At 37.9% G+C, this 19,722-nt stretch overlaps 1 protein-coding gene across 5 annotated transcripts in view; it reads right to left on the bottom strand.

Annotated features, from left to right (window-relative positions):
* Nucleotides 1-19,722, bottom strand: part of MCTP1 (multiple C2 and transmembrane domain containing 1) — a 534,956-nt gene that overhangs the window by 63,839 nt on the left and 451,395 nt on the right. For all 5 annotated transcript variants that reach the window (XM_060093163.1, XM_060093161.1, XM_060093162.1 and 2 more), the window contains one exon: nucleotides 15,288-15,341. In XM_060093163.1, coding sequence (XP_059949146.1) covers nucleotides 15,288-15,341 — 54 coding nt within the window. The remainder of the gene's footprint in view (nucleotides 1-15,287; nucleotides 15,342-19,722) is intronic.

The raw sequence follows: 19,722 nt of genomic DNA on the forward strand, positions 1-19,722 counted from the left end.
CTAAAGTTGTTAGTTCCCTTAATAAATATAGCTAATGCAAAATGTCTCTCTCTCTCTCTTTTTTTTTTTTTTCTTCTTTGGTTCTTTCCCTGCATTCATTATCCAGGAACTTTTTCAAAGAGAAAGAGGGGAGAAAAAGGCAGAGTGACAGAGCTTGAATACTTAGCAACCATTTTACCATTGAGGGTCTTTTTTTTTTTTATAGAATAAAAAATAATCCAGTTACATTCTTTAGCTCGATTACTTACAAATAACTTATCTGAAAAAAAAATCAAGTAAATCTGTCAGTTGTGGAAGTTTATTTTTCCATGTGTTATCTAGAGATAAGCCAGCCTGTACTATTAGATTTCCACTGACATAATTGTGCATGAATTCTGATCTGATTTGGTATTACATGGTGCAAAAGGTGACACATTTTCTCTAATATACCCCATTAGAAAGGAAAGAAATTGCCAAAGTATGAAATCCGAGGACCTTGATTCAGAAACTATGTGACTTCGAGGTCAACTCAATGCAAAAGAACTTGTTCAAGTACCCCAGGCACTGAAGGTTGAGACAAGCAAATCTAATACCTAGGGTAGTTACTCTGTTGGATAATCAATAAAATCTTACATTATCAGACTGCAGCAGCTGTATATTCGTTTATCATATTGCTGTGTGTGTCTCCAAAATATTCAGGTGTGGAATCACAAAGAATACAGATACTGTCCCCATTTCAAAATCATTGCTGATCAGAAGACTCGGCTAAGAAACCAGAACCAAGAAACAGAATTCATGTGCATAACGTGCTGAATGTTGATTTTAACATCCATGTAATGTCACCTCACTACAGCAGAGAAACATTAGCTTCAAAGATCCTGGAAAAGAGGCTTGACCGAGTTACTCAGAGTTCTTACAGCACAATTTTTAGAGATATAAGTGATCTTTGAAATCCTATGAGAAATGTCCTTGAACAAATTAATAAAATACCAGATGTGAACTGTTGGCAATTCCAAGTACATTTTCTAAAAAGTAGAAACTCTTATGCTTTAAGATGGAAATGTTGTACCACCTCTTTTCCTCACTTGGCTTTTTATTTCTGGCAGCCAGGCAGAGTAAATAAGTACTTCCAGAACACAGGACTAGCATTTCATCCTCCATAGGTGGAGGACAATGAATGTCCATTACAACTTAAATAGGAATTTAAAAAGGATTCTTTACAACTCCTTCCTATCCCCACCCCCAAATTAGTTTCAAGGGAGAGCTTAGGTAGAAGGTGAAATTTGGGGACTACATCTTTATCTATGGGCAAAGCAAAAGAGGAGAGATTTAGGGAGCCCCTTGAGTTTTCAGTGGAGAAGTTGAGAATGACAATTTAGTCAATCCTTTGTTGCTTCTCCTTTCATAAAGCAAAAACAAAAGTGAAATAAAAAGAAATAGCATGATAAAACTTGGATATACCTGGCAATTCGAAAGTGCTATGTTTGTTTCATTTTTGAGATAACCTAATCCAGCACTATATGCAGATGAACCTTAGACAAAGAGAGAGTCTCCTGGTAATAGGCTCCATATTCCTGAAGGCTACAGGACATCTATTAGAAGTTTTTGCTCTTTGGAAGTTGTGGCTGATTTTATTTTTGAAAGATGGCCACACAACATCTCTTATCCTTTAGGTTCTTATGCAATATGACCTTGACACTCCTGATGAAGAGGGAGAATCGAATTCACCCTCTCCTTGAATCTGGGCTGCTTTTAGGGACTTGCTTGACTAATAGAATATGACAGAAGTGACATTCTGGAACCTTCCAAGGCTAGGTCATAAGCAGCCTTGCAGCTTCCACCTGGACCTCTTGAAACACTTGATTTTGAATTCTCCCTCTCAGGACCCAGCTGCCATGTTAGGAGACACCAGCAACAACCTCTAGTCATCTGACTGAGCCACCTTGAATGTCCAGCCGTTAGATGACCACAGCCCCAGACATCTGGCTGGAACCACACGAGAGATTTAGGCAAGAACTGCCCAGGTGAGCCCAGTCAACGCACTGCATAGCGGAGAAACGGAAAATTATTGCTTTAGGTCACTAAGTTTTGTTTTCTGGGGGTTGGGTAAGGCTGTTATACAAAAAATGGTAGGCTTTGGAGGCAACAGACTAGAGTTTGAAGTTTGGTTGTTTTACTTCTTTTGTGACTTTTAGTGAGTTACTTTATGCCTCAGAGGTTTCTGTCTTCATCAGAAAAATAGTGACAGTAGTAGCTGGTTCTCAACTGACCCATATTCCTCCAGCATCATATTTTCCTAGTGACTCTTAGATAAAGGCCAGAATAAGCACGGTTACTATATATGTTCTGTTCTGAACCAACTTCTGAGGCATCAAAAGTATTTGGCCTCCTTTTACATTCATACTTCTTGCTTCCCCATTGGATCTGTGTTTACTTATTGGAAGCACACTGAATGGGTGAATGGGAAAAAGGCACTATTAATAGACCTGTTGCCATCATTTTTCCAAACATTCTCTCAAGACCTAGAACACAGGGAAAAGAGGACTGGGGTAGCCATATAGGACACTTTCTCTGTCTATACTGGACAGAACAGGCTCTGGCTCTGCAGAATTGCATTCCAAGTGGCCTAGTTGTCATCTCTAGGTGGGTCAACAGGCTTTGCTGGGAAGGAAAATTCATGAGAGGATTTCTTTTCCCATCTCAGTTTCTTCATCGTCAGACAAGTTACTTAATTCCTAGTCTTAGCTTCTCCTCTATTAGATAAGTTAACTGGTTTCTAGGCTCAACTACTTCTCTAATTTAGTCATATTATCTGGTTTCTAATCTTAGCTGCTTCCTCACTAGCCAAGTTAATCTTCCTGATACTGAAGCATGGGAAGGATACTTGATAAGCCAATACACAGAGTCATCGAGAACATTAAATAAGGTAAGGAAGGGAAAGCACTTTGAAACACTGAAGTGCTACATACACATAAGGATGCCTCAGCTAGGCATCTCCCAGTCATCCAAAACCCTCAATTTCCCCTTACTCTATCCAACATAAAAATTTTCAATAATCTTCTTACAGTCACTATTAAAAATATCTCTCAAATTTGTTTCTTTCTATTGTCATTATTACCATTTAGGTGTAAGATGGCATTATTGATGGCCGGAGCAACTGTAGAACCTTCTAGCCTATTTCCCCACTTCAAGTCTCATCTCTTTTCATGCCATCCTCTGCCTCATTGCCAAAGTTTCCTTTATAAAGTACAAGTTTCATCATGACAAATCTCTACTTTAGAACTGCCTTTTATTCTTCACTGGTTGGAGAATAGAATTCAAATTCCTTAGATGATGCTAAAGCCTTCACAACCCTAAATTTCCCTGTCCAGTGTCATTTTCCTCCACTTCTGCTCCTACTACCCCACATACTCCTTGACTTTACACACCACACTTCCTCATACACCCTCATTCATCCTTCAAGACCCAAACCAAATGCCATTTTCTCCGTGCAACATTTGCAGACAGTCCTATGAAGATGGTCACCCTCCTGTTTTTCTCACCCAGATTCTGTGCACAACTTTATTATAGCATTTTTCTCACTGTATTACAAGTATTAGTTTACATCACCAAGGGTCCCACCAGACAGTGACTCCTGAAAGGCCCATATTGTGTCATATTTCTCTTTGTTTACCCAGTGACTTGTCCTTCAATATATGTTTATGGTAAAAAAAAAAAAAAAGTATCTGTTTTCAATAAGAAGGACACAATGGCAAAATAGTTCAACCTATACCTGAGATTGGGCTTCAAGGGGTGGGAATATGTTTGTGAATTTAGGAAGAAAATAACATTTTAAAACTTCCTATCTGAGACTTTGATTGCTTTTAAAAAAAACGTTTGTCAAATTATATCAGGACATTGATTCAAGCCGAGGATATGGCATAGAATGCTGTATCTATCGGCCTAGCCTAAATTACGTTGCAGTGAAAAAAGACCTCAAAATCATAGAGGCCTGTAAAAACAAAGGCTTATTTTTTGCTCACATTACCTGTCCATATGGGTTGGCTCCATGTCCTCTTTATTCCAGAACTCAGGCTGACTGAAGACCTCCTACATGGACAGTTCCAGCTGTGTTTCAGGGGGCAAAAAAGAGAAATGGCAGAGCCAAGGATGGCTCTTGAGCCTTCATGTTGGGAAGTGGCATGGGTCAGCCAAAGTGAGTTACGTGGCCAAGTCTGAGATCAGTAGGCAGGAAAGTACATTTTGAACAGAAGGCAATCTGCCATAGATGCTATAGAAGGTAAAGAGACAGGTGCCATTGTCACTACCATGTTAAGACCTCTAGATTAGTTTCCTGTTGATAGGAATCTAAGAAAACACACCCTGCTAACATGATTATAGCCATATATCTTTGTTTACTTTGAGTCTAGCTAAAGTTGGAAAATTTCAAAGAAAAAAAAAGTACCATGAAGTTTTTATATCTATTAATTCTACACTAATTATGGAGTGTGATGAAACACAAAAAGTGCAGTATTTCTTGTGTGACAAGATTCTGGCCCATGGAAGCATGGAACCAATATAATTGAAGGAGTACCTTAGGCTGTGTACTCTAAAAATCTATTAGACATTGTGGATCTTTTTCTTTATACAAAAATATCTTGATTTTTACAGACTGGAACTTTACCTGGCTTTGGATTTTCCCCAAGAAAAAAGACTTGTATTAAAACATTTTTTGAGTTCAACATATCACCAAGAGAAATAACCCAGAGGCCACTGAAATATTTTGGTGAAGCCAAACACATTTCTTGAAGTTGTGTTCTCATCGAATGATGTCATCACTACAGAGTTTCTGACCTTTCTTTAATATTTCATTTTCTGCATGTAACTTAGAGAAAATAGATACCTCCATTTGCATAGCCAACTCCTGTTGGCAAGTTATCACAATCAAGGAAGAATTCCTACTTCGTGAACTCCTTTTAGAACCTGCAGAGTCAACGTCTTTAACATGGTGAAGAATTTCTTTGCCAAACAAACTTTCAGGCAGAATAGAAATCTTGGCACTCTGCGCTCAGATGGAGCATCTGTGATGCTTGGCAACACATCTGGTTCTGCTGCTTTGGTGAAAAAACATGCTCCTCATCTCAACATGCAGTTGTGTCAGCCAGTGTCAACGACTCTGCCAGCGATCATGAAAAACTTGTCTCTCTTTCTATGAACGTTGTCAACCTCCTGAGAGCCAGGGCTGACACACTTCTATTTCAAGAAGTTTTGTCAAGAAATGGGAGTGGAAGAGTCAGTTCATTTCTGCAATACAGAAGTTAACTAGCTTTCCAGAGGACCTGTCTTCAAATGTTTGGTTGACCTTCAAATGAAAGTTCCTCTTTTTTGAGGCAAAGGAAATCCAACTATTAGAATAACCCAAAAGGAAATAGTCCAATCATAGTTAGCTTTACTTGATGGATATTCTTGCCAAATTACCTAGGTAATCAATCTTTTCATTTAAATTCTTTTAGCTCAACAGGCACTCTGGAGGGGCACATGGAGGGGCAGACAGCTACCTAAACATTCCAAGGCTGGAGAAGGGCTTCTGCAAACTGGAACAAGGAGCGACAAAGCTTCCCAATTTGTTTACAGGTAGAAACCCATAGACAGCTGGAATCCTTAGATAACCCTTAGAAAGCTAATCCTGCCTCTGATGACCTTAACATGCAACCATGAATACTTGATCCTTTAAAAACAAAAAATGACAAAGCATTAATGATGCAGACTTCTCAAAGCATGATCTCAACAAGGATTTTGGAGAACTCTAGGAATCTCACTATGCCTAACCTTTATCTAATAAAGCCACAGCAGCTCCCATTTTGTTTGTTACTGTTTTCTTTTGCCAAATCAGTCTTTTAAGCACTTATTGCTGTGAAACTGAAAAGTCATAGTCAAACAGATGTCAAAAATAATAAGCCTATTGCTGTGTCAAAAAAACCACTCCGTAATTTTAATATCAAAGCCAAACATCAGCCTTCTTGTAGAAGCTTACTTTTGAGCTGAATTCAACTTTATTTTTACTTGAAAAATTTGCATTTATCTCAGGTGTTTGAGGAAAATAGGCATTAATGTCAAGAAAAATGTGGTGAGAACAACAGAGATAAGACTTCAGGAAGATACGTTATAGTCTCTGTAAAAATAATTCAATTTCCATTGCAAAGAAATGGCACAAAAGAGTTATTTGTATATGTGTTTATATGTTTTCTTCTGGGGAGAATGTCTACAGCTGCCTTTAGATTCTGGAAGGGTCTGTGACCTAAATGAGTAGTACCGTCTGCCCTGGTTCTTGTAGAGTGAAACATTTTAAGGAATGGAATGAATGTTGTGAGGAAGTGAACTTCTGTTGAAAAATGAAGTTAACCATGCCTTGGTGCTCCACTCACCAATGAATAATAGAGGTTCCTCAAAAGGAAAGTAACCAACTGCACTAGAGATGGGCTCTAACCCACTCTCCTTTTGGACAAACTTTTCTGAAATAAAAACTAAGGCAATTTGGATAAAAATATTTGTTTTGTTAGATTCTGTTTTCAGTTTCCATATTAAATGAAGAACTGTAGAGCCATATTTTTACAGAAGAGTAGGACTAAGATAATACGGAAAAAATAGGAACTCAGATCTAGTGCTTTAAAATGCAGCATTTTTTTTTGAGAAGTATAGAAAATGCAGTTGGAAGGTACCTGTATTAGTTCCTATTGCTGCTGTAACAAATGATCATAAACCTAGGCTTACACAACACAAACTTATTATCTTACAATTCGGCAGTTCAGAAGTTGAAAATGGATCTCACTGGCCTAAAGTCAAGATGTGGACAAGACTGCATTTCTTTCTGGAGACTCTAGGGGCCTTTCCAGTTTCTAGAGGCTGCCCACATTCCTTGGCTTATGGCCCCTTTCCTCTTCCTTCAAAGCCAGTACAGCCGCTCACCTCCCTGCTCCGCCCCCAGTCAGTGTGTGTTTTATTAACGCCAATGCTCTGGCCCTGACTGTGTGTTCCCATGGTGGGTCCTCTATGGCTGCTCCTTCAGCTGCTGTTTCTTGATCTTCAGGTTCTCCTTGTACTTGTACTTGTTGAGCCTGCGGTGCAGGGCACATGCTTTTTTGGGCAGCAGATCCTGGGGCTTATGAACTTTCTGAGGTTCTCCTTCTGAATCTGGTTAATGATGGTAAGAACAAGGGTGACAGACTGGCAGACAGCTCAGGTCTCCGGGAGCTTGGACCATGTACCGCCTGTCACTTTGGCGATGTGCACCTGGGAGAGCTCCACCTTCAGGTGGTCCAGATCTTTCAGCAGCTCTTCTTTCTTGCTGGGAAGGTTCTGAGCATTGGTTTTGGCCACTGCTTCACACTCTGAGAGTCTCTTCCACTTCTAAGGACACTTGTAATATTGGGCCCACTCAGATAATCCAGGATAATCTCCCTATTGTAAAGTGAGCTGTTTAGCAACCTTCATCTCATCTGCTACCTAATGCCTCTTTGCCATGTAGTGTAACATATTCTCAGGTTCTAGGGATTAGGACAGGGACCTCTCTGAGGGGCTATTATTCTGCCTACCACATAGCCCTTTAGCTGGTATGATGGGAAAGAGCTGAAAGCATAAGAGAACAGTGAGAAGAAGTGGAAACCTAGATGTAAACAGCCCCTAGCTGGGTTGGATAGTATGTTCTCTGATTGTGCTACTAAAGACCATCCCTGAGATAACTTGCATCTACTTTTTTTTTTTTTTTTTTTTTTTTAGTGGAAAACCTTAAGGAAGGGCAAAGATGCCATACTTGGAAACCTGAGCTTTAGCCCTGGCTCTGCCACTTATTGTCTATATCACCTGTGGCAATTCACTTAAGTTGTATGAACTATGGTTTCCTCATTTTAAAATGAGGTCTAGAAAGGGCAGGGAGAGGATGGACTGGGATCTGCTGAGTGTCAGGGGCTCAAAGAAAGTAATCATGTAATTGCAGAAGTTCCACTGGCCCATCAGGGGGTCCTGGGATGAGAAACACCTGGTGCCCCTGGTGCCAGAGTCCCCTAATCCTAGACTCCTGCTAAGGACTCTGGTCCATGCCACCTATCAAGCAAACCTCAGTCACTGTGGACGCATCCCCTGATGCCCCAGTCAGGGTCACAGTGTTACGGAGCCTGGCTCCAGGGGCCAGCCATGTGTGCTGGATGGGTTCTGGCCCAAGGGCTGTGCACAGGCAGCTCCTGAGGAGGCCAAATGGGGGAGTGAACTGTGTGTGTGCAGGCAGAGGGCCTCCTGCCTTCCAGGAGATGGAAGGCCATGGGACAGCAAGGCAGCCTTCTTTTGCCCATCTTGGGTGTCCACCAGTTTTAATTTTGCTATGATTCTAGATGTAGTAGAGACTGTTTCTACTGACTTGAGGTCGGTAGGCTATCTGCTCAGTGGGTCCAGGCATCAATAGGTTCCCAATAGGAGGAATGGACCCTTTCCCACTTTTTGCCAATTTTATTCTTATTTGCTCTTCTCCCCAGAAGGAAGCAACAAGGGTAGAGTCCATCGGGCTTTCTGCATGCCCAACCACTCTCACTGCAGAGGTAAATTAGATAATAAGCAAGTGGAACATATTGTACTATGACTATAAAATATATCTCAGTTTATACCTCTGGTATGAGATGTTTCCTATAATGTTTGAAAGGACATGTCTAGGCAGGCAGGCTTTTCTAATTTCTTTACCGTAGGACAGTTATATCAGGGTCTAGCAAAACAAAAAATGGAAAGACTGTTCCATTTTTGTTCTAGAGCATGGGTGGGACTAGATGGTTGTATCAGGCAGAATTCTAAGAGGGCTGCCAAGATTCCTACCTCTTGGTGTATATGTCCTGAATAATCCCCTGCCTTTGTGTGTGAGGGGGATTTTGGAATATGATGGGATAGTTATCCTATGATTAGGTTATGTTACACGGCACAGTTCACTTTAAAAAGGGAGATTATCTTTGGTGGGCCTAACCTAATCAGGTGAGCCCTTAAAACAACTGGGGTCTTCCTGAAGAAACAGATTTGAAGTATGAAAGAGATCTGAGACAGGGGTGATTCTCCACTGATGGATATAAAGATGGATGGGGCTATGGAAAGTGGAGACGAAGAGCAGAAAGCCAACAAGAAAGCAAGGGCTTCAGTCCTCCAACTACAAGGAACTTCATTCTATTAACAAACTAAATGAGCTTGAAAGTGGATTTTTCTGCAGAGCCTCTAGACAGGAACTCAGCTTGACTGATACCTGAGTATGAGACTGAACAGAGAACCCAGTTGAGCCACACCTGGACTTCTGATCTACTGAACTGAGAGCTAATAAATGCATATGGTTTTAAACCAGAAATAAACTCACACACTACGGTCAATTATTCTACGACAAGGGAGACAAGAATATACAATGAAGAAAAGACAGTCTCTTCAATGAGTGGTACAGGAAAAACTGGACAGCTACATGTAAAAGCATGAAATGAGAATATTCCCAAACACCATATGCAAAAATAAACTCGAAATGGATCAAAGACCTAAATGTAAGGTCAGACACTATAAAACTCTTAGAGGAAAATATAGGCAGAACACTCTTTGACATAAATCGCTCTAATATCTTTTTTGATCCACCTCCTAGAATAATGAAAATGAAAACAAAAATAAACAAATGGGACCTAATTAAACTTAAAAGCTTCTGCAGAGCAAAGGAAACCATCAACAAACTGAAAAGACAACCCACAAAATGGGAGAAAATATTTGCAAATGAAGCAACTGACAAGGGATTAATTTCCAAAACATACAAGCAGCTCATGCAGCTCTATGTCAAAAAACCAAACAATCCAATCAAAAAATGGGCAGAAGATCTAAATAGACATTTTTCCAAAGAAGACATACAGATGGCCAAAAAACACATGAAAAGATGCTCAACATCACTAATTATTAGAGAAACACAAATCAAAACTACAATGAAGTATCACCTCATACCAGTCAGAATGACCATCATCAAAAAGTCTACAAATAACAAATGCTGGAGCGGGTGTGGAGAAAAGGGAACCCTCCTACACTGTTGGTGGGAATGTAAACTGGTGCAACCACTATGGAGAACAGTATGGAGGTTCCTTAAAATACTTAAAACAGAACTACGACATGATCCAGCAATCCAACTCCTGGGCATATATCCAGACAAAACCATAATCCGAAAGGATACACGCATGCCAATGCTCACTGCAGCGCTATTTACAATAGCCAAGACATGGAAGCAACCTAAATGTCCATCAACAGAGGAATGGATAAAGAAGATGTGGTACCTATATACGATGGAACATTATTACTCAGCCATAAAAAAGAATGAAATAATGTTATTTGCAGCAACATGGATGGAACTAGACATTACCACACTAAGTGAAGAAAGTCAGACAGAGAAAGACAAATATCATATGATATCACTCATATGTGGAATCTAATTAAAAAAGATAAAAATGAACATATTTACACAACAGAAATAGATTTACAGATACCAAAAACAAACTTACAGTTACCAAAGGGGAAACGAGGTGGGGAGGGATAAATCAGGAGCTTGGGATGAACATATACATACTACTATATATAAGGTAGATTTAACCAACAAGGACCTACTGTATAGCACAGGGAAGTCTACTCAATATTCTGTGATAACCTATATGAGAAAAGAATCTAAAAAAGAATTGACTATATGTATATGTATAACTGAATCACTTTGCTGTCCACCTGAAACTAACACAACATTGTAAATCAACTATACTCCAATAAAATTAAAATATGAAAAAAAGAAACAGAAATCCTATTTTAATATTTTATAATGAACTATTGCTAGTCCTAGCAAATAAATATTTTAAAATAAAAAAAGCCTCTAAGTTTGTGATAATTTGTTATGCAGCAATAACACCAATAATACTACAAATAAATACTAACCACAAATTTTTAAAATAAATAATAAAAAATAAATAATAATAAAATAAAAAATAAAATATTAATAAGCTAATACAATGGTATTCCACTTAAAGATAAGTTAGTTTTTTTTTTTGTCTCCTCTTTTCCTGCCTTTCTCCAAAGCTTTAATCCATTTCCCCACCACGTAGTTATTTCATTGACTATAACTAGAACATACCGTTTTGTCAGATTAAAAGCTCGTCTCATACCACTTACTTATTAGAGTTATCTCTTTCTTCCCCCCCTCACAGTTGATTTTAGATGCAGAGATGTATGCATCTTGGGTACATTATATACATGTTTAGGGCTGGAGGATCAAACCAGAAAATACAGATCTTGAGAATTAAGGCAAATAATCTGTGTTCTGATGTAACTGAGATATATTTCATTCATTGTAGCTACTTATCTTGAAACACAGTAAGCTTGACATAATGGCTGAAGAAAAAAGAGAAGCAATGTAAGCATAAATGTCTGAACATTTTAATATCTTTTTTCTATAAACATTACTAGAATGCCATGCATTTGGATCCATGTTTTTCCTGAGGAAAACCTGCATTCTATCTGCTGCTTCCTGATACTGCAGCTGGATCCTATTATAAGGGTAGGACACAACACGGGAAGCATGCTTAAACTTTTAAAGCTACAAAACAAAAGCTAATCTTCATTAATTAGATGTCTAGATTATGCAGATTGACCACTGTATTATTATATGTAACATGGTGAAAAACACTATTATATGGTTTGTTGATAGTTCCACGTAGGTAATTTATCTAAGCCTTATTTATAAAGATATTGTATTAACCACAAAGGCAGAATTTGGTGTCAGGTAAAAAAATCAGATCAAACTGTGACTTTGTGGTTGATGGCTGAAAGAATGCTTACAACAAAGACAAATGAGAATTCAATATGATGTCTTTCTAACATTTAATTCAAGAAAAATTTCATCTCCAGCACAGCTTAACCTAGAGCTACTACATAATGCAGATATAAGTGAAAATATTAACAAGTCAATGATTTATGACTAAGACTCACCATTTAAAACCCATATTCTCTGCCTTTGTGAAAACCATGGAATTGGATTAAGAGAGAAGCCGCCTAATTTTAGATTTAAGCAAATGTGGACAATGGATTCTTAGAATAAAGGATAAGTCTGAGCATCACAAACCCTCACCTGATTAATGATTAGTTGTTTTAGTAAAAAGGAAGAACTTATGAAAAAATACTCATAGTCCATAATGTGGAAAAACTTCAAGATCTGGGAATCCAGGTAAATCATGACTTTGTTTTTACCAACGTTAACCAAAGTCTTCCCAGGTGCTAAAGTCAGTACTAAAGAAAAGCTATTACAAAACTATTCTGTTAAGTAATTATCATCTTTGCTTCAACTTCTTATACCTGTGTCTATATATGCCATCTATGTAATTATGTTGAGGAAAAACACTCCAAGCTCAAAAGAAGTGAACAACTTCAGTTTCTGCTCACACGGACCTTGTCAAGTAGCCAATGACTTGTCCTTTCATTCTGAGTGACTAATATCAATGCTGGCTCTAAAGAAAGACACTTTTCATAATCGCCCAACAATCTGCTAAGTGAAAACATATGAATGGGCTTAGGCAAAGCCTGCCAGGGGTCTTTGCTGAATGGAAAACAGGTGCTGTCATTCTGTGCCACGTAATACCCCATTTACCCCCAAGTCCAAAGGTTATAGGACTAATAGCTGCCTTGTGGTAATCAGGGAAAGCCAAGACACTAGCCCTGGTGAAACATCTGGGACGTATTTTACATACTTGCAACATATGCTTCAGGTTCAATTAAAGTGAGGCTTTGGCACATTTATTAATCTTTTTTACTTTTATCCTATAAGAGGACCCACTGACCTGACCCCACTATTATACCATATGAGAAAACAGAGAAGTAATGAGAGCTAGAGGTCAGTACCTGCTCGTATGGCAAAAAACACACTTGTTTTCTCATGAAACTCCATTACGCATGACTCTATACACAAACTTTAAATAGAGGAACCAATGAATTTTTTAAAGTAGGAAATTACCCTTCTCCCACTCAGACACATCTGATAGCCAAGACTTACATTTACCACTGCGAGAGCCAGTCGAGAGACGGAAACTGGTAAATAGAAACTTGAAGGATCCTTTCATGTTTTCATTTCTTATATTAAAAACTGTATTTCCAGAATATAAGCTTTCCACTCTAAGATTCTTCCCTCTATGAGGTAAGTCCCTAAAAGTCTATTGTAAATTATTACATTTGAAATTTTCTTTTTGTTCAGATATGATTTTTATACTATCAATTGCGTTACGAGTGAAAAAAAGCAAAACCTTATATATCACTCAAATAAAGGGTTGGATTTATGAAAATCAGCTCACAATCCTTTCATATGGAAAACACACCGTTTGTCGGCATCCTGTACAGAAGAATACAGTTGAATTCACACAGTCATTTAAGCGCTCGCTTTCAATCAACTTTGGTAACGAGACCTGAAAATACGTTAGAACCAGGGTGTCAATCTCAGACAACCAAACACTGGATAACAACAGATGCCACTCCAGAGATCTGGGGTTGTTTCCACCCTGGCATGTTCTACTTGACATCTATGTTTTGGTGAACTGGTTAACCAGGTGTGCTAACATCTAACAGTGTGTCACTCCTAACACCCTCTCTATTAAAAGATGACCAAAAAGGGAGATTAGTGGTATAGAATATCAACAAACTGGCTAAAAAAATATAGGTTGACTTCAAGCAGGGGCACTGAAGTACTAGACTTCACCAAGGGTTTCCACTTACTAACATTTCTCGGGAAATGCCTGCCACCAGAATGGACCTTTAAGGTGGCTTTAATAATAAAGCAGCAACAAGCAAGGAAAAATGGCCATAAATGGATGGCAGCTCAGTGTTTATCAGCAGAGAAATGATGATTCAGAGCTGGCATGTTGAGTTTAAATACAAGCTCTCTACAGCTCTACAACTGACCTTAACAATAAATCATATCATTTATTGCCAGAAGTGTATGCTCATGTTATTCAACATTAAAAACAAGCACATATGTGTTTTTGCAGAAAGGAGATTTTGTTACTTTATGTTTGATGATGTTGCTAATGACTAAATGATGTCCAGAAGAAAAATCTCACATAAAAACTCTATGAATTTAAAAATGTTTGAAATAGCAGTAGAAGGGAGAAAGTGTGTGTGCGTGTATGTTTCTGTTTTCCTTCCAGCATTGAATATGTCAGGAAAAAAATCATTTGGGAAGTTAACTAATCACTGTGAATTTTTTTGACATTTCCAATGCTTGCTTCCAGCACTCAAATTCTTATACTGAGATATAAGTGTACATGTCTACTGGAATCAAAGGTCAAGGGCATAAATTAAGGTACACTGTTTTTCTCCTTTCTTTAAAAAATTTCAGTGCTTTACTATAACAGAAGTCAGATAGATTCCATGAAGGTCAAAATCTGGTTTTATAGACTGAACAATGTGGAAATAATGAATGATATTCTCACTCCCTCCTCAGTCACTCCCCCGCCTCAATCGCACCCTAAGACTTTTTGGATTTTAGATCTAGAAGTGCCCAAAGATGATGATAAACCAGCATCACTAGCCTCTTTGCCATAGAAAGCTGTTCTTCCAGCCTCAGCCACTGCTGCAGTGGTGCAAGGCCATTCTGATTCTTCCTTCCAGTTGTCCCCTCTCCCCAGAGGACAAACAATCCAAGCAATCCCAGAAAGTAGCTGTTATTTACTGTGGTCACCAACCCCAAGCCAACCAGCAATTGAAATACGAGCCTCTCTGAACAGACTTTCCTGACCAAGGAGCCACGGGCCATTCCAAGTCTAAGCCAGGGCAGTGAGCACTGGGATTATTTAAATGCCCTCTGGAGCCCTCCGCACACGTGTTCTTTTGCTGGGCAATTCTTGGAAAATTACAGATGACAATATCCATGTTTGACACATGCAGGCTGCTATTTTTTTCACTCCTCTCTTCCCCCCAAGTGTAGCCTGATTTGTAATACTCAAGATAGGACACATTTTTGCCCTTCAAAAACAGTTGTCACTGCCGTTATCTTTGTGAGAGCTATCAAGTTCCAGACAAGCTGAATTATTTTTTTTTGTTCCTGGCAGAAAAATATTTGACCCAGCTCTGGACAAAAGCGAAGACAATTTATAGCCCTCTCTCCCTCTTTGCAACATGCAGTGGCATTGTTAGGATGATAAACAGCACTGTCCAATTTTCTGGACTCAAACACTTCAACTCCTTTTTAACTGTCTGTGAAAACAGTGTCATGTCTACACTTCCCCATCCCCAGGTACCCAAGTGCTGGGAAAGATAATTACCTTGTCATCTTTGTCATCTTCTTCTTCCTCGTCCTCTAGCATGTCCTCCACTACCTGCAGACAGAAACAGAAGTCGTTTTCATGCTCTTAAAGGAGAGAATTTTGTTCTGTCATTTTGAACCCTTTAGAAGTGAAAACTTTATTAACATTTGAAACGGACGCACTGAGAGGGAATATCTGATCTAGAGAGAGGGATTAGGAAAATGCTATGCCTTTAATTGATGAACACCAGGGAACTGAATCCCAGTCAGGGGAACCCTATTTGTGTGAAATGTTCTGTGACAATTTAAAGAATTGGAAATATGCATAAGGTAAACTAACACTAATTTGAAGGATGCTTTAAATCAGGAGATTTCTTTTTTTACCTACTCCACTGTCTATATTAATTAGGCACTTTAAATTTGGAGCTAGATAACTAAGCAGAAAACAGCTCTGCTATTTCTAATTTACTTGTCACCAAACCCTAAGATAAAAATCTGTGCCTGTTCATTGATTCATGCTGGTGAGCTATGGCATAAAGCTACCAATATCTTTCATGGCTCCAATTTTAATTCTGACATATAGTGTCAACTCTTGATCATCTCTGAATTACTTGTTCATTTTGTGGATTACCTGAAACTCTAATTTTAATTCTCTGTGATTTTACACATGGATTACGTTATGAGAATGAACATTACTACTGAAAGAAAAGAAGAGATGTATTCAATAATCAAATGTGTATATTATGTATATATAACCATGTAGATAGATATGCACGCATGTATTTTTTAATGGCTCCTGGTTTACCTACTTCAGCAGAATGGTATAGTCATTTTGGATTTGCCAAATAATTTCCCCTTGCCTGGATCAATATATAACTACAGGCATTACAAATGAGACCCCACCCCATTTCAGGTGTTTTATCATGTTTTTATACACACACACTCCATGGAATCCAAAAATTTAAAAACTCTGGGGGGAGCTCTTATTCAGGTAAGTGCTAACTTATAACTGTATTTACGCCATTTGATATAATTTCTTGTGGTGCTTCTATTTTTTTTATCTAGTATCTTTATCTCTGAATAAACTTGACAGAATCATGGTTATCAAATATTTTTAAACCTTTCTCCCAAAGCTCCTAACTTTAGAAGACAGAGATAGCTAGCTCTTCTTTCACGTGGCTTTAGGATAGAGACAGGAATATGCTATGAATGAAAACTTCAGGAACTAAGACTTACTAAACAAAGAGTTACATAAACTGAGATAATATGTCAGGACACTCAGTTATCCTAATAATTTTTCTCAAAGTTTCTAAAAGCATTAACGGATTTAAAAGAAGAACCCAAACACAAACTTCTAGCTCTCATGAACTGATATATAACTAAAAGCATCTGACAAACTGGGAAATTGTTCTTAATTTAATGTCATACTTTAAATCCTCTATTAAGTGGTAGAATCTGGTGGTCTTTCATTTGGACACTCAGCATTTCAAAAGAATCAGAGTAGCGCAATGTTCTGTTTCCAGTATCAGGTTAGAGTTTACACTGATTTGGGGGACATATAAAGTAGTTCAGCCTCAGCAGGAAAGAAGGACTCTTGACATTCTAACTATACTCAGACACTCCATAAGCATTTATTACAAATGCCCTTGTCCAAGGCACACAGTACTAGGGACTGTGGGAATAGAAAGATGAATAACACACATATACTTCATCTATAGTCATGTAAACCCACAAGAGGCTTGTAATCCAATAGAATTTAAATGGGGGCTATCAGATAGCCTTTCATGTTGACTTTTAACTTCCTGAAAATTTGAAGCATGCATATCATAAATATATAGACAACAATAGTGACAATGTATAATTGAGGTGCTGTATGCCAGACTATTCCAAACTGGGACCTTTGTGATGGAGGTTGAAATAGGAGAGGCAGTCACAATATTTCAGTACATTGTGTTGCATCAAAAGAATTCACCTAATACAGCAAGTAGCTAAACTAGAACTCAGACCCAGATTATGGGATAGCACAGCCAGCTCTGAAACCCTGCCCAGTTCTAAAACCAAAAAAAAAGGGAAAAAAGGAAAAGGAAAACAAAAAAATGATTGACCTCTCACGTGATTTTTTTAATGATTATACTTTTGTACCTCTTATAAAATGGTGTTATAAATTTTAGATTTATATTAAGTAATATTTTAAGGTTGTCATTATCTATCTTTAAAAAATAAAAATTATATATATTTCAGGTATACAATATGATTATTTGATATATATTAGACTAAGTAATTTTTTCCTAAAACTACTCAGGTAGAATCATATATCAAATATGGAAAATGAAATGAATATTACACTTTTATTCTTATACATAAAAATTAAACAATATTTTAGGTGGTTATTGTTAAGAATGTATTATGTATCTCTCCTCCTCAGTACTTACCATCGTACTACAGTGCAAGGAAGGCAGAATGGTGTCAGATTGTGCCTAGCAGTTCATAATAAGTATTCAAGAAATATTTGTTGACAGACTGAACAGAGGAAAACCTCATCTATGCTTCAAATCTTTGAACATGCATTTTGGTAGAGGGCCTATCATTTATCTCACAGAACTCAACTAACTCACCTGCAAAGACTTATACCTAATCAATCAATGATGCAGATGAATAAAAGCAAATATTCAAACTGTGTTCAAAGATTTGCCTGGCAATAGAAAGCAAGGATATTTAACTGTTACATTAAGATTTGGAGATCTCCACTATCTTTAAGTTAATTTTCAAAGATTCAAAATATTATTGAACCATAAAAAAACCAAGAAGTTAATTTATGCATTTCACAAATCAGTTGCAGATCCTATTTTCAAGAAGGACTCAAGAGGTCTACAGAATCAGGCTCTTCATTTGCACAACCCAAACTGTTCCCACCCTCCACAAGTGGGTAATTGGCTATGCACAACTGCCCCACAAATGCACAGCCAGAATCACCCAAACACAACTATTTGCTTTTACATTTGGCAGAAAAGTGTTGTGTTAGCGAGAGGCCTTTGTGTTGTGTTGTAGCACCCGAGTGAGGGCTTTTCCCCTCCTCCAGTGACTTTTTAACGTTACAACATAAACATCTACAAGTGAGGATTTATAATACAGGTGGTTTCCTAGTGATGCCTTTAAGCTGCTTCAGAATGTATCCCACTGTTATGGTTTGCTCAGATGAAGCTTAAGGTGCCTTGGAAAATGGAGATGATAATAGCACCTTCCCCACAGTGTTGATTAGGGATCCAATGAGACAATGTGTTTAAAGTGTTCAGCACAGTTCCTGTACCGAAGTACTAAAAAATGTGAGCTACTAATAAAAGTAGAAATAACATCAATTTAATAATATTTAAACCTTAAATTTTGGAAATTAAATGATATATATATTTTTTCCTGGGCAAAATATTCAGGGTTCTGAATGACATACACAATTCTGGTTGTTTCATTGACACTAAGGAACATATAAAGGGGCACAGGTAAAGTGGTGGATAATTAAAATGATAATGGTTTCACAACTAATTTTCAGGCTTGAAGGGTCCAATGAAATGGATGGCTTTAAAGGCAACAGTGTCTCAGAAGCTGGGCTGTGCTCTAAGACATGAGCCCTGGACAAATGCAATGAATACAGAAACTGCAAACTGAGCTTTTAAAAACAAACTGTATATATCACTGAAGTGCATTTCAGGATTGCACAAAATTGCAACCTTTCCCAGAGAACTCAAGTAACACCTACTATTTAGAAAGAGGGCTGGAGTTTAACACTTAACTAAGGAAACAAATAAAATAAAGGAGTCCCAGTCTCAAATTCCAGCACTTTCCTCTTCAAATAAAACCAAATAAAGGCTACATAGTTTTGTTTTCAAGTATACAAAGTCAAGTTGCCCAAACAGTTGTCAGCAATAATTTAATAACAACGCATCTGTGGGATTTCCTTGAGAAAGAAAAAAATGAAGAGTGACAAAAATGAATGTGTTAGAAAAGATACATTTTTACAAAGTTGGGTTTTTTCCTCTTTTCATAAGGGGGAATATCTCAGATTGGCCCTAGAATTCTTTTTCCAAATTATGCTTTCTGATACCTTGCTTGAAAGCAAGTAGTATTAATCAAACAAAGGAAGGGCACTAGGGAAATCAGAAAGATGTAATGCAAGCAGTTAAAAGTGACATGACCTTCTGTAATGTCGCCCGTCACAGACTTATATGCCACACACTGGAGGAAGGTCTTGAAAGAAACTGATTCTTGGTACTATTCCTAGAATGTAATACTAATAAAGATGACATTTTAAAAAACACACGTAGACAGCCCCAAATGCAGTGTTCCAGCTACATTATAGCCAAAGAATAAGCAGATAACACTATTTTTAGAAGCATAATATTTCTTCTTTCATAGTCCACATTTGCTGAACATTTGTCATTAACATATACAATATAATATGT

The sequence above is a fragment of the Mesoplodon densirostris genome, chromosome 3 (genome assembly GCF_025265405.1).
Source record: "Mesoplodon densirostris isolate mMesDen1 chromosome 3, mMesDen1 primary haplotype, whole genome shotgun sequence".
NCBI lineage: Eukaryota > Metazoa > Chordata > Mammalia > Artiodactyla > Ziphiidae > Mesoplodon > Mesoplodon densirostris.